At 40.8% G+C, this 16,866-nt stretch overlaps 1 protein-coding gene across 1 annotated transcript in view; it reads right to left on the reverse strand.

The window, feature by feature from the left end:
• LOC306699603 (CUB and sushi domain-containing protein 3-like) overlaps positions 1-16,866 on the reverse strand; it is a gene marked incomplete at both ends in the record, with an annotated part of 199,653 nt that overhangs the window by 13,235 nt on the left and 169,552 nt on the right. The window contains 4 exons of the mRNA XM_079164257.1: positions 877-950; positions 1,681-1,854; positions 6,644-6,817; positions 11,993-12,175. Coding sequence (XP_079020383.1) covers positions 877-950; positions 1,681-1,854; positions 6,644-6,817; positions 11,993-12,175 — 605 coding nt within the window. The remainder of the gene's footprint in view (positions 1-876; positions 951-1,680; positions 1,855-6,643; positions 6,818-11,992; positions 12,176-16,866) is intronic.

Consider the following 16,866-nt stretch of genomic DNA (forward strand, 5'->3'; position numbering starts at 1 on the left):
CGACTGTTTAAAGACAGCGTCTACACAGGACTTTCTCATTCGGGGGTGTCAAGATATTGGTAATGTTGTTCTGTAATGCAGAAAAATGCAAGAGTACATCCATTACAAGCAGTGATCCAAATAATAAGCTGCTTCTGCTTTCATTTGGGACAAATTTCATATCAGATTTTCTGGTGAAGGTTGTGGAGAAATAGTTTGCACTTAACTTGTAAGTGACACTCTAAGAGCAACAGGGAGGAGATAAAATGAAATACACGCATCTCAAGGGAACTACTGTGCACACACCAATGGTCATGATGTTGTTGTTGTTTTGTTTCTTTACTATGATGCATTTTAGCATCTACACCGAAGGTCAAACTGCATGAAGTGCACATTATTATAGATCCAGACTAAGCCTGTACACATTCACAGTGGTAGAGAAATCCACCAGGGATGGAAACATGCATCACTGCTTCATCCTTGCACCCACATAACATCATCCAAAGGAATAAATGATGATTCGACATGGAACATCCATTGGAAATTGCCCATTTAAAAGAGGACTGAGTGCAGGTGACACAGTCGAGCTGCCAGCTTTGGATGGCACATTGCTTCTTGTTCATCTTGTTCAAGGCTGCTTCAAATAGTGATCACATGGAAATTTGTTGTCAAGCTGAATTAAAAGAAGCGTATAGTAGACTCTTGTCGTGCTAGCTGAATACTCAACATACATTTTTATGTTACACGCCTGTTCTATAAACCTGCCCCCAGCTGGAAATGTAATTTCTCCTGGTCCTGTTTGAAATACATTTTCTGACAGAACATCACCTCAGAGTTAAAGAGCATAAGAGCATATATTTATAAAATGTACCACGTTGCAGGTTTATCTCATTTTACCTTAAAGCCTGTTGTGTAATTCATGAAGCCATGCTCAGGTGTCCCTGGATTTTCACAGGTGGTTCTCGTGGGCTCTGGAACAAGAAATCATTGTCATGATGAGCCAGGGAATTGCCGGAGAGAAAAAAAAATGAGAATATGACAGAGGGGCAATCACTGATAATGACGAAGCAATTTCTCTCTGGTGTACCATGTACCAGAGGACAATTACTGAAGCGGCGTGGTAACATGAGCAGAATTAACCAGCCATCTTTAGTCTCTTAGACTATGAATTCTCTGGTTTTTACAAGTCTCAGGAATATAGACTTCTGAGACTTTTAATCATTGGTGAGACTAGATTCAAATTAAGACACATTCCATTTGGGAAAGCATTTCTTCAGCACTTAATATATCAAGCAACACTGGGGTACAAAAATAAAGCATCACCCCTGAGGTAACAATATATATATAATGCAATTCATTCTCGTGATTAAGTTTTACATCAGAGCCAGATGGCAACGCACTGATTCTAATTCACCTTCCACTGTGTTTGATATTTATTGTTCGTCGCTTCAAGAGAACCAACAGAGAACAATCATTGGTAAGTCTTACATATGTAGATTTGATTCACTACCTTTGTTATTTCACTGCTCATATCCTGCTTGTAGTAAAAACTAATTCTGGCACATCATCATTTAGCGTTCAACAATGTAATTGAATGGCAAATCAGAAAAACAATACGTTTTGAAACAAGCATTACACCCCAGTCTGAAACCTAATTATCTTGTGGATTAGCTGAATCAAAATGCAATAATAATTCAGTACCTATACAGCGTGGCTGAGATACGCTCCAGGTGCCGTCCTCCTGGCACATGCGTGTTGTCGATCCCACCAGCAAATAGGGGGTGCTGCAGCTAAACATCACCTCAGACTTGAAGATGAAACTGCGCCCTTCTCTCCGTCCTCTGGCAGGCATACCAGGGTCTCCACAGAACTTGGCTGCGGAAGCAGAAACGTGGAATATTGCTGATGTGATAACCTGCGGGCCAACAACTCCAACAAAGACGTAGCGCATTTCCCTGTAAGTATTCATCCAACAGTGAACCACACTGCACTGTTGCACCTTCCCTCTGGTTCACGTCAAGCGCTGATGCCCTATTCCTCTTCACCATTTTTACGACGCAAACGTTCATCTCTTTCTAACTTGATTACACATAAGGAAAACTGCAGCAGCCAGTCAGTTGAATGAAGCATTGGGTCGACTGCTCAGCATTTAACTCGGATACAATAAGCTGTGTGGGCTGCTGCACCCACAAGATCAGACCATGATGAGGAGGGCCTTCAGTGGTTTCTACTGCTGCCGTGAGCTTTGCTGTTTTCAATGGTCTTTTTGTAAGACCTGATATATTCAAGTAGCTGACTGTAAAAAAATATTGTCTTTCTATTTGGAAAGTCTTCATGGACTGAATTATTCAAATCGGGTTGACATGATGATTGTAAGAGAAATTCCTCTGGCCATATTCTAAATGCATGTGGGCAGATGTATTGACATCTTTGTCTCGGGATGAATTGCTCCGTCTCAACATTTCGTTTTGTTTCAGACAATCAACCTTTCTGTCGAGTGGTTAAAGTAGGTATGAGAGTATTAATCTTGGCAGCAAAGGGGGAGCGAAGGGGGTCATGGCACTCAATTTTAGATCAAAATAATTAGCATGTGAAATATTAATTTCTCTGACAGGGCCCTGAGGTTAACACAACTAGAGCCATCTGCTGCCGCTGTTGCTCCCCAAGCCTCTGGTATGATTTTGCCTTCATAATGGGACTCTTGCCACAGCCTCAGCAGATGAAGCCCGTTGGATAATCACTGCTGCTCCTTCAATTTATTGCTTATAGACATCTAATGAAATTGACTGGAATAATGTAGGCTGGGTGGCTTTGATGGGGATGTACGTCAGCCATTTTAATGTCTGCCAATGTATCTTTTCTATCCATACCTATATATAAACATCAATCAGCTACAACCACACTGATCATTAAAAGTCACTAGTTAGCTGTAGGATGTTAAAGAAATGCTCAAGTGCTGAGGCGAGGACGAGAGTCACAGCATTCAGTCACGCAGCCAGAGCGCTGTGGGATCAAGCCAATAACAAGGCGGACTGCTTCTCCAGACATGTGCCGCCGCGTGGCGGTCTGGAGACAGAGATAAGTTCTCGTTTACTCTCTTTCTAGAAGTCAGTAACCAACAGGGGCTTCCCACAGCCAATCCCTGACATAATAGATATCTAGTAAAAAAAAAAAAGAAAAAAAAAAAAGGAGATTAGAATCCAGCCCACGCAGGAATGGCTGAATAAAACCATTACTGCAAATACTGTTATCTCGGAAACAAATCCTTGTATTCAGAGACATATCTTCTCCTAAAAAAGACGTTTGCCTATACTGCAGGTCCCATCTGAAAACGATGGTCCCACCTTATTGCCCAATAGTTAGTTTGACCGTCTTTGATATGTCAAGAAATAAAGATGCAGTTGTCTGCCTGGATCTGTAAAGATAAATGTCACCATTCAAGCAACATTGTAAGATTGCAGGTTTTTTTCTTTTTTTTTGTTGAGAGGGTTGAGAATACAGGCCAACCAGGTGACATGCACATCAGTCATAAGCTTCAAGCTGCAGGGAAATAATGTGCTGTTTTATGGATGTATAAGAGAAATGGCCGCGGGCCAAACCAAGCTCAGCATATTTAATGTGTGTGTGCGTGTGTGTTGGTGGAGGAGAGAGTCTCTCTCCCTCCATCTATCTCTCAGCTTCTCCAGTTCCTTGATGAATTATCAATGCTTTGAAGTAATCAGTATGCAGAGGCCAGATTCAAAGTTGGGATCACAGTCTCATCCCTGCAGACACATGAACTAGCATTCTCAGACTCTGAATTTTGCCGCTTGCTCTCCATTTCCCATGTGATGTAATAGGGAACATGAATATGCATCTTAATCCTGTTAGGCTGCAAGTGCCAACAGAAGTAGCGATTTTAAGAAATGCACAGATGTACTCTGCAGACGCATGGCACCTCCTGCAGTTTTGCTGAGCTGTATGTAAACTCAAAGTGCCGAGTATGAATTGCAATCACATTTCTAACGTCTACAGCCGTGTAAGCCCCAATATATGTCTAATAATCAGCAAGACTGTGGCTGTAAAATGATTTTGCACCAAACTAAATTTGCTGCAGATGTGTACGATAGAGCCATAAGGAATCAGATTATTCCCCCTACTCGGCTCATAATTCTGTTGGTAAATATCCTCCGTGTACAGAACAATGTAATGCATTGACTAATGCGTGGGGTATATCTATATAGTTGCATCTAATGCACACAGATACAAAAACAATTACTAGCCTGTGGGCATATACGGACATTCCATGACAAATGTTTGTGTTTATAAAGTAATGCAGAGTATGTACAGTAATGGTCAGTCCCGTGACGACACTTTAACCATTGACACTAATTAAGGATTTACTCCTTCAGGATTTATAGGGACCAGCACCTGAGCACGCTGTTGATAGTGCTGCGCTGACATTTTATTACATAGATAATAGCCTTTTCTACAGCAAATATGATCAGCACTTTCTTCCCTGCTGTCCCCATTTTGCAGACTCATTTATTTGCCTTAGCAAACCTCCGTGATTTATCACAGACTTGCTTTCACTTCGACTACCCTAGCAGGAGGCTAGCTGTAACAACATGTTTAGGGGGGCCAACTTCTTTACAGTAGCTGGTTATTGATCACACTGAATGATATTTATAGTGTACGGCGCTCAATTTGGGTCAATTTTGCACGAGCATTGGAACCTGTGTTGTAGGTCGTAAGTAATGGTGCTATTAAATGTAATTACTACATCAAAAACAATTCTCGACTGGGACGCGTTGAACAACAACATTGCATCATGGAACATAAAGGTTACTCACATAGCTGCGAGAGGTTGTTTTTGGGGGTGCTGATGTGGAAAAGCGATTGGAGCTCGCTGAGGGATGACACCGCTCATCATAATTGCGGTAGACAGTAAGTAGACATGGTACATTTACCAAGTGGAACCATATCCATTTTATGTCCAGTTGACATTTGTTTACCCATCATAACAACTCGGGACCAGAACACAGATACATCATTGCACTTCAATAAAATAGGCAATTGATCATTTAGTAGTGCTAAAGCACATATCTGGTCATGACAGACAAATTCTTTACAGATCCTTTACAGTTAAGCAGGATATAAATCAGACAGCAGTGTGCACAGTGACTTGCAAGAATTACAATAAACGACAGCAATGTGGCCATTTGGACGAGCAAATGGCTGCATGAGGTACTGTGCTTTCTAGCTGCGTGGTCACAAACACCAGCAGTCTGTCAGCTGGATCTCAGATGCTAAATACTTAAATAGGACCATGTTCACCTGACTGAATACGGCCACAAGCACCGGAATTCTGTCATTAGCATCAATTACAAAAGAACACAGAAGTGAAAGTAGTTCTTTTTCAATAGGCTCAGGGGTCTCAGACTGTTTTGTTGTCATGATCCAACATGTGTTACTAAAATACAAACCATTTGACTTCTCCCCAATTCATAAACTCTTCCCTAAACGTCTGCATAATTATATTATTGCAGCCATGTGACAGCAGAGATTCCCTGCAATAGAAGGCTGCAATAATCAATCAATATGATGCAAAATGCAGTGCTTCAGAAAATGACTGCCGATAGTCACCAGCTGAAGTGGAGATGTTTTCAGTGCAGCACAGCTGTCAGAAAAGAAACAACGACGCATCTTTCAGCAGGTGGAGTGTTGTGCATGAATATTTTTGTGTGGCATTTGTTTGACCTAATCCAGCTACATTCAGAGAAAAACACATGCAAGTACTTTACCCTTCTTGATATTTGATTTCTGTACGATTGGTATGATGCAAGAATTATTGTGATGACAGAGTGATGCTGTTGATGCATTCCAGGGGTTATTATTACGCTTGCAAAGATGATTGATGGCCTTACAGTAGTAAAGAGCGCCAGACACCCCCTGCGTGGTTCCACTCAGATCATCATCTTCATCATCAACATTATAGCTTGACTTTAGGGCTGGAGGTTAATTCACTTTTCATTTGATCAAAATGTAAATTGGAATTTCCATTTTTATGTAAGAATGATGAAATATTAATTTACCTTCATAAACAGGTAGGATACAATGTCCTTCTCATGCTTGGCATTTCTTTGTATTTAACTTTTGAAAAAGAAAAATCATTGTGTTACCACTGAAGGTGTTTTTAGTATAACTCACTGCTTATGAAATTAAAACAAACATTGACGTTGCAAGACTAATAATCCCAGTTCTGCATCTCTGCACGGCTGTTTTATTATATTTGTATAGTAATTCAGTTTTTTCATCTAGGCCCTGATGTTAAGTTCCAGGACTTATTCATGACTTTCATTAATGTCATTAACTTGAAATAACCTCTAAAAGGGGAGAGCAGCAAAGTGGTAGAATGGGCTTAATACTAATGTACTGAATGTATGAGGAATAAAATACCATGCAGGTATATATATATATATATATATATATACATACTACGAGATATATTTGAGAAATAACCTATTGTTATTAGACTTCCCCAAATACATGTATTAAATGTTCGGACTTTCTTTCACTGGATGACTATACCTCTCAGTATTCCATGTTTTCACATACATAAGGAAACTTCCTCTCGAGACCTCTAAAATGATCATAATCAAGAAAGTAGAAAACGGTGACTCACGCAAACACTGAGGCAGGTCTCCGCTCCACGTCCCATTCCCTGTGCAAGTGAGCACAGCAGGGAAGGACAGCTCGTAGCCAGGTAGACAGCTGTAGCTCACGCTGGTACCCCATTCCAGGACCGAGCCCTCCAGGAGGCCGTTGGGTATGGGTCGGGGTGTAGGACATGTCACCACTGTGGGGATAGTGAGGATACGGTCACAGTCAAGATCAGCTTATTGGAGTGCAAAAAGTCAAAATAAAAAAAAAAAAAACTAGAATTCATCAAAAATGGATGAGGGAGAAACCAGATATAGCAAAAGTCATGATAATTTAAAATATGTAATAAATATTGCAATCATTACAATAATACAAAGAAATACTAGACCGACAGCCTATAGACCTTTCTAATATTAAATGTTAAAACATAATTGATTTATGATGCAAACATAAAGAGTTGGAGTGGAGGGTTCAAGTCAGTGACCATTGACCACCATAATCTAAATGTGCCTTTATAGTCTTTAAATCAGTCAATGCACTGTAAACTACATGTCAACATTCATCCATTCACACACACATTCATAGACTGATGGCAGAGACAATGCAAGGTGCCATCTGCCCATCAGAATCTTGACTAAACTAATCGTTCACACACACACACACACACACACACACCAATGGCACAACAAGTTCGGGGTTAAGCATCTTGCCGAAGGAGCCAGGATCGAACCACCAACCTGCCGACCCGCTCTACTTCTAAGGAAGAGTCGGCCCAAAATCTAATCAGTTTATCCTTGAGTGCAAGGCTCAAGGCGCTCCTGAGATATTGAGTTTGCCTGAATGGATCGGACGAGCTATGTAAGGACGGAAAACCCCAAAACATAACGCTTCAGGCCACAGCTGGTGCTTGGTACAATTGAAACAAAACTACAGCTATTTGGTGTAGCTGGAGGATAACAGACAATGTGAAAGCTTGGAGATAATTACAAGGATTTATGTGGATTTACAGGGATATGGCTATATCCTGTTTTTTTTCCGTTTCTAATCTAAATTTGAATAAATGGAGGTGGTGATTATCGTGAAGAGGGTCAGTGGTGTTAAAATGTATTGAACCCACTTTTTATCCAATAAATTGCCATTTTTACAGGTTTTATCTTCCCATTTAAATCCAGAATGATAAAATGCACAGAAGGCCTAATCACTGCTTCCTTTAAGAAGTTAGCTTCTTCATGTAGGATAAAAATAAACATGTTTTGTCAAACTGTATTATTGCACCACACGCTGTGTAAGCCATAAACTTTCTGTTCAACAAATGTAATAAATGAATGCATAATAAAGCTCGGAGTTTGTTCTGACACACTTGGAGATGAACCCGTGGGGATGCAGATGGGATATGGGTTTTAGGGATGTGAATAAATTATAGCAGTTGTTTTAAACCATTAGTATCCTCCCTATACACCCATCATTTCCCCAATTCTCTTTCTTTTAGACGTTCTCACGCATGCCGAAACACTTGAACACCGATCTGCAATTTGGAGTCTCGCAACTGTCTCGCAAGATCAGACGTTTAGCTTACAAATCCAGTTACTTAGACTCATGTTAACACCTTGGCTCTGAAGTTAAAGTTTAGCATTTTGGTAGAACAACATTTTCATTTACCAAGTACATGACATAAAAATACTGATGCAGCAATGTGAAGGCAGAGTGGTAGACATGGCTGTGGGTGGACCATGAAGACCGGACCTAGTGTCTCAATATTACCTATAAAGTAGCTGGCACAATGAACAGATAGAGTATTGCATGGTGGCTTCCTTTCATACACACTCGATTCCAGTTGTGGTTATTTTATTTACACACTTCAGAAAGCTTTGGTTCACCTGTTTGAAGCAAGGTTGTACACTATATCATGGTTACAATTTTAAAATGAATCGGTTTCTTATGATAGCATTAATAACTTTCCGGCCTCGTAAACTTTTTCTACACAACTTACAGTAAATGTGGAGCAAGCCACTGTGGGATATTCACACATTCTCTCCAAGGTGGAACCATCTTTTGTTCTTGGTTGGCAGCGGATCCAAAAAGATTTCCATATGGACACGGTGCAGCAGTATGCAGTATACATGCTTTAGATGTATGCTATATTTGGAAAGTTATTTAGGCCATGATCATTCCTGAATAAAAGTTAACGACTAAACCATACTGATGTTGCAATCTGTTTTCTAATGTTTTGTTTGGTAAAGTCATTTTCTTTTACAAGTTCTCAAGAAGGAACAAGTTCACTTGAAATTGTTTCTCTTTGATGTTAATGAATTAGTAAAGTGAGTCTTCAATTTGGGATTTCCATGTTGTTGCTCTGGAGCCCTGGAATAAAAAAAGGCACTTCATTCTGAAATACCTCTCTAAAATGCCCAGCTGGATGTTGTAAAGTAGAAAGTTGGTTTGGGTGTGTATGTGCGTCTCCCCCACAGTGTGTGAAAGAAAAGGAGGAAGAGGAAAGACAGCTGGAGGGAGAATGTGTGAACACACATGTGCAAGTAGGCAAATTACGCTGATTAGAGGGGTAGGCCCACTAATCCCATAAACCCTGCATCAGAAATTACTTTAAATAAATGAAAAAATAAAGTACGAAAAAGGCAAGGCATGGGTGGCAGGCAGAACTGAATGGGAAGTGGAGAGTGTCCCCATTTTCCTAAGTAGTTCTAAGCAGCATTAGTGCCTCTTAGCTGAACACGCCAAAACTGGGATTCAAACCGAATCCTTGCCGGGCGAGGCTTAGGATGTGTCATCGGCAGTGTGTTTGCGCACACCACACACAAACGGCGTGGCCATCACTGACACATACACATTATGTTTAAAATTATGCACAGAGTCGGCACATGTAGGAACTCTTTGTCTCTTTCAGTAGCACATTCCCCCCCCCCTCCCCCTCTTTCCTCGCGTCGCTCTTTGCCCCTCCCTCCCTGGAATATCGGCTCATATCCTTGCGGCACATCATTCAAATCTATGACAGGATGACAGATGCCCCACAACGTGACAATTTCAAACAGCTCACCCCGCCTGAACCGCTGCACCTTCAACTTGAACCCAATCATGCAAAAGAAAAAGGCAACCCGTCTCATTGTTTTCAGTTGCAGAAGCAAAAAGAGAAAATAGATATTTTCTGAGTCCTTTTCTAAGACCTCTTGCAGCGTAGGCTGTCAGCGAGAGATGATAAAAAAAGCCGTGATTACCAGCAAGCTGTTGTATTGCTTGTCCTAGATAGTCTTAGAAAGAGACCAAAGGAGATGAAGAAGTGAGCAACGGAAAGGAGAAAAAAATAGAGCCCAACACATCTGAACTGCTTCTTAATACCCCATACACATAGAAATTAATATAGCGCATACACTTATTAATCAAAATCCTTTCTCTTGCCTTTCTTTTATTCATTTACCCCGTGGGAGAAATAAGTACTATTGGTGAAGCGAGAGCAGCGGCGAGGGTAGGAGGTGGCAGGAGGGACCCTCTGGCTCGATGACTAATGCATACAGGTCAGTACGAACTGACAGCACTCGTGCAAACGTGAAGTTTGTGTAAGCATCTGTGCCTTTGTATGCCTGAGAGAGACACCAGTGTAATTGAATGCCGCCATGTGATTGTACCCATGCATGGTGCGAGTTGTGCGAGTGTGATGAGGATGACTAGGCTCTGGAGTTTCGCTCCTCTCCACGCCACCCCCATCAAGCGTAGCAGTATCGGGACTGAGTGCCTGAGCTGTTGCGGTAGCTGTCAAGGATTAGAGCTTGGAGGTTAGGAGCTTCACACACTTTTATACACACATGCGTGCACATACACACCCATGCTTTGTCTCTCTCGCTCTCTCCCCATGTTTAAAACTGCCTTGGGTAACAGCTGGGCGACCATGGATCAGCCTCAACATACCACAGAACAGGGAGCATTAATAATGTAACACACCCATGAAATATTAGAAATGAGTGTCAGTTTGGATGTTGTAAACATCTATCCAAGGTCCTACGGGGAGCCGGAGGAGGGCAAGAAGTGTGCGGCTTAAAACCACAACCCCCTTTGAGTTGAGCTAAGGGAAGGTGAAGACACGGACTGCTACCGGACAATAACGACATTCTATACACGGTACCTATATACAGTATATCTAGAACCACAAACAGCCATTACATATGAAGAAAGAAGAACGGGCTTCATGTTTTTTACAATCCCTGATCCCTCATTCCCTTTCCTGGAACTTACCTGCGGATATTTCTCCCACCTGTTACGTTCGTTCGTGTGCATGTCCGTCTCACACTCTGCCTCTTAATTCTCTCGCAGTTCATTTGTCTTTTCCCGTTTCTCAAGAGGCCAATTCCACACCAGCTTTCTTCTCTGTAACCGATACATCAGCCTGGGAACAGTTCCTTAGCAACAGTAAGCCACCATTTGCCTGGTAGGCTCTTCCCTTTTTCTGGTCTACTTTTGAACCGTTTGCTGCACAAGTTAATCCTCCCTGCAATACTTACTTTTGGCTGTCGATGGCAGACATGCTAATCTATGCCTCCACTCGAGCGTCATAAATCATAGAGTGATGTAGTGCTGATGGGTGTACAACAACTAAGGCCTCTTAGTGGATTTTTTTTTAACTTTGATGTTAATCAAGCCCAGAGAGTGCACACATACTTTTAGAGAGAGGAAGCCAGTGATTAACTGTTAGAGTGCAATTACAGGGATCCTTGTTGGGATAGAGAGGACTTGTTAGCCATCCATCATCAGGCGTCGGAGGAAGTTTTAGCCTTGGCTATGTGCCGTCACAGGTGCAACTCTACTGTCGACGCAAGTGCGTGTGAAATCACTGTGTCCTGGATCAAGTGCTCGAAAAACGTACGAAACATTTTATCTTTTTTTGCCTGAAAGCTAGCTGAGAGATGCTGTCTTTTATATGGGGACTCGTCAAAATATAGTACTACTTTTGTAATGTACTGGACATAAAAAAAAGAATTAAAAAAAAGATTCTAAATTGCTTGTAGTGTTTATGTGGATGTGTGCAATTCTATACTTCCGCAAATATATACGCCTGCATATGCATTTGAGGGTGCGCGTCCGTCTGTAGTTATTCAACCGTATGTACTGTTGGTACCGCCGTTATCAGCACACTGAAGTGAACAACATGACACTATCTGACCACACAGGAAGTTCTGCGTCACCTTGCTTTGCTAATCTCATTAGATCTCAGGGTGGAAGCATGTACTTCATATCGTACGCGACAGTGTGCTAGCGTGCCAAGGTTGTTACGGCACGGTCTGATGTTTTATCAAGGTCGACCGCCTGCTGCGTCGCCAGTACAATGCCGTGCATGTTAGTGTGTGCATTTGTGGGTGGCGCTTACCTTGGCATGCTGGCACGGTGCCACTCCAGGTGCCATTGTTGGTGCAGCTCCTTGTGACAGCGTTGTCCGCTCCTGTCATCACATACCCCAGCTGACACATGAACGTCACATTCTGCCCCACCGTGATGTCCTCACCGAATCTAAGTCCATTCGCTGGAATGCCAGGGTCGCCACATGCGATCACTGCAATCGGTTGTCAAACATAAGGCAGTTGCATCAGAAATCATCCTAAATGGTGTTGTTGAATAACGATTAAAACATAATGAACTGCAATATGAAACATATTGTAATTTAAAAAAAAGGGGGAGGGCCTGCTTCCCCCCCCTTCATTTTCTATTTTTAGCCTTCTCTAGTTAAGTTGGTGCTTTCCTTATCATGCATTTGTTCGTTTGTGCAATCAGGGCATAAGCATGCACTTGTCGTTTTTGTTCATATGCTATAGGTAAAAATTGTGGGTGGTGATTAACAATGATCCTCTCGGCCACATTCTTGGCCGCAAAGTTTTGACCAGCTGTGCTAAGTACAGTTACAAATGGTGCAACCCTCAATCTATCACCAGCAGTTCTTACTTAATTGTGTGGTGCTCATCAGTAACGGAGTGTTAATTGTTACTTATATGGTTTGAACGGTTCTAGACGGTTGCAAATAGTGTTAAATTGTTAATGTGCAGTACTTTTTTTTTTTAACTCTCATTCAAACAACTCTGAAATCAAACAACTGTCTTTTTGAGTTGTCCTGTGACGGGAACACTCAGAAGTTATAAACATGGGAATCTTTCCCATCTCTACAATCCATCCCATAAGACATGAACGTGGCAATGGTGCAGAGCACAAGGGCCCCATTATAATGACACGCGGTTACAGTGATTTATACAATAATGTTCCCAAATTAAATACTGTTCATGGACTCAGATAATAGCCTCGCTTTAAGCTTTGTGACAATGCATTTGTTAGATGATGTAATGGGTTTCAGAAGGTCTTTGGAGAATTCCATTAACACATAAAGGAACATTTATTTAAACTTTTAAATCTCCAGATATGAGGAAATAATGGTTTTCATGTACAAAAATCCATTCACCACTGAACATTGGATGGAGCACAACAGCACAAAAGTTTTTGAGGAGTTACATTTCGTTTCTCGTGCATGACTTTATCAAGGTCATCACAATGAATCATCGAGAATAATGGCTCTATGCTTTCATTCAGCATTTTTTTCAAATTAGATGTCCAAGATTGTCTCTGCATATGCACGTACTGGGCAATAACAATAACTAAACAATGATTTTTCAAGACTTCGTATTATGATGTTCAGTTTTGCGAGGATAAGAAACACTGACAGAAGTCGATGATACGGCTGCAGCCATATCAGTCTATGATCAAGCAATGAAAGCATCACCACACAGCATCGGTTGTGTATAATTGTAAAGTGTAAAATGCACCTTTAGGATTATATCATTGAGATTTTGTTTCGTTTAATTAATAAGTAGTGAACCCAGTGAATATAATGTCATTTCTGTTCAGTCTCTTTTCATATGTTTATTCTTGGCTTCTTCTTATGGCATGATTAGCGAAAGAAAGCAGATGGCAAAGTGTTGGCCCACTACATTGTCAGGTCTTAACCTAGTGCTTTCTCTCATGTAATTGCAAGTTGCCAGCCTCTATTTGATTGCTTTTTTCTCAGCCCTTGTTTAATCTTCCAGCCCTAAATTTGTGCCTACTTATTACAAAATCATTCCTGACTTGTTCACCTTAGTGTAAGATGCCAGTTTGATGCATATGGCTGTCCCTGCTAACGCCCCCTCCCTCAAATTAATTCCCGTTTGATTATGTTCAGTTGCTGCCAACGACCTCAACACTTGGACATCTTTATCGTGCTGGGTGAGACTAACTTTGTATCTTGACACTAAACATCGGAGTGCTGCTAGTTGTGAGCACAGAGTGGGATCTTCACTTTGCCACCAACAGACGTCTGGAGTTGATGGCGGTACACTGCTTGCTCCAACAAATAATCTAATCCTATGTGTATCGACAACATTTTCAAAATGAGTTTACAGCTACAACACCGACAGGTAAACATCTTGTGAAATGGACGGTTAACTGTATAGCCTTGATGTTTTTGATGGCTATTTGCTGTGTGCGTTTATCTGTTTAGTGTATTCCATTCTAAATCCTCCTCATAAATTCCTGCCCCTCGAACCTGTAATCTATCAGATGACTGAATTGTAGTACAGTTGCCACTGATGTATTTGATGTTTGATACACAGTGACTTATGATGAAGTCCATGGTTTCTAATTTCACTTGTACATTTGCACTGCTGCCTGCCTTTTATGGAAAATAAAAATGTCTGTGTAATAAATAAACTGACCTGTCAGACTGATCTAATTTCTTGGACTTTCTTGGTCTTGTGGGTTTGGGGTCAGTTCACTAAATCATACAGCGAAGTATTTTCCCACTCAAACCTAAAGTGCCATCTATCCCTGCAGATAGTGATTCACTGAAACGATAAACATATCCACCAAAATTGGTTTTGAATACATTTTAATGAAAAACAAGCAATGCAACGTAGAATAACACTAAGATCTATGTAAAGAAAGACCAAACATTACTGTTACAAGTTAAAGTCCTGCATTGAACATGTTACTTAAGTAGATGTTAAGTACAATTAGGAAAATGTATTTAAAGTATTAAAAGTACCCCCCCCCCCCCCCTCATTTTTAAGGAGTTTGGACTGAAACTAGGGATTATCTTCATTATGGTTTTATCAGCTTTGGTTTATTTTCTCCATAAATCACTTGATTGAGAGTGAGAAACAACATCACAATTACCCAGAGTCCAAAGAGACAAATTCACAATGTTTGTTTTGTCCTGTCAATAGTCCAAAATTCGAAATGATTCAAAATAAATTCAAATTATTAAAGTAATTTAAAGGGAGAACAGCAAATTCTGGCATTTATTAAGCTGGGACCACCGAATGTTTTACATGAAACGATTACCAAAATAGTTGCCAATTAATCGACTCATCGTTTCAGCTACACTTGTATTATTTTATAAGCCCTTTGTATGCTTTCTATGCAGAAATCTTAATATGTAAAGTAACAAGAGTAAAACAAGAAAGTGATGAACTTCATTTTTAATACAGTAAAATGTGTATGTAATACATGTGTAAGTACTTAATAGAGTATATGTGTATGTATATTTTTGTGTAACATGAGTGTTGCCGAATAATAGTTCTTCAGTTCATTTAAACTCTGAGCCACAAAAAACAAACAAACATTGAAACACATCCTCTTGAAATAAGCATGATACGTCTCTCCAAACATAAGCCAGAAGCAGCTGGCATGAATGAAAGACAGCTGATCCAAATTTCGACTGCTATCAACTAGAAACACGTCATGTGGAGTGGATGAGGTAAAGTGGTCTTACAAAAGACAGACAGAAACAAAGTATGTGTATAAATGTTTATGCGTGCCTGTCTATCTGTAGGAGTGGAAAACCCAGGCAGTCAGCAGAAAGCAAAGAAGCTGCAGGCTGTTGACTTCAACAACGCAACAGATTTTTCATTTAGTACATTTACTTGCTCCCAAGAAAACAAGTTAGTGGGAGGGACCATGTTACGGCAGGAAATCAGAGACGTTTGCATGCAGCGCAAGAACCTGCTCCCAGAAAAACCTGCATTTAAATCGGTCAGTAATCAGATCTCTGTTTATCCCCAACTGTATCATACTGATGAGCCATGCCGACATATCTCAGGTGTGTTGGTGACCTGATGCAGCATTTCCAGATTTTTTTATTCCCTTTTCTGTCATAACACTGGAGCACTTACATCTCAAAAAAGGACAGGACGCTCAGTGTGAAAGCAGACTTGGACTTTGTATTTAGTTATTTTGGATGCAAAGACACCACTATGACTTCTGATGCCGTTTTGCTCATTTAAATGGTGTTTAAGAATCAGATGGTTTTGTTATTGTTATTGCTTGTATTTATATGCCCTGTGTTTTATGTCCGCTAAATGTATGCATCCCTCTGCTGCATAACCACCTGCCCCACTGGGCACAAATAAAATTATTGATTGATTCGGCAGAAATCTGACTGTTGACTGCTAATTGCACTAATAGATATTTTGTGATGTCTTAATTCAACCCTATCACCCCCTCATCCACAACGACTGTGTCAGCGTTTAAAGTAGGGGAGAGAGGAAAGGAATGGAGAAGAGAAGAGGAGAATACTAAAATCTAAAAAAGTAGATATAAATCAACAGAATCACGGCATGTTACAAAGCAAATAGTCTGCCTGAATAACCAGTGTTTACTGTTTATTCTATTTAGTGCTCTTTGGCTTTACTTCATAGTTCACTGAGCTTGTCTCTTTCCTACTGCACTTCCACTAATTCGCTAATTCTTTAACATGCTCTATAAATTTCATTTATCAAACATCAAGAGTGTTAAGAATTTTTCTTTTTTTTAAAAGAAGAACTTTTCTCTCTCTCTCCCCTTGAGAATGTGGAGTGACTTTGATCTGGTAACCTACATGATCGATTACCCATGAACCGTGAAAATGATTGCCTCCTTAATGAAGGCACACTGAGCCAATCTTGGCATCTTGTTGATGTTGACGGCGTGTTGATGTCCCTGAACTGACCACGAAAAATCCAAATGTGAAGTGATAGCATGCAGGAGGATAACAATAATACGTTTGGTGATGAGCAGGCTTAAAAGTGGGCAAAAAAGAGGCAAAAAAGCGATTCCCCCTTTCTGCATGTTTGATCATCATTATCCAATTTTCAATCTTTCTCTCCTTCTCCCTCCCTCCCTCCCTCCCTCCCTCCCTCCCTCCCTCCCTCCCTGTGTGTCTCTCTCCAGAGACTCGTTTCATTC

Source organism: Pholis gunnellus, assembly GCF_910591455.1.
Source record: "Pholis gunnellus genome assembly, chromosome: 8".
NCBI classification, from domain to species: Eukaryota; Metazoa; Chordata; class Actinopteri; order Perciformes; family Pholidae; genus Pholis; species Pholis gunnellus.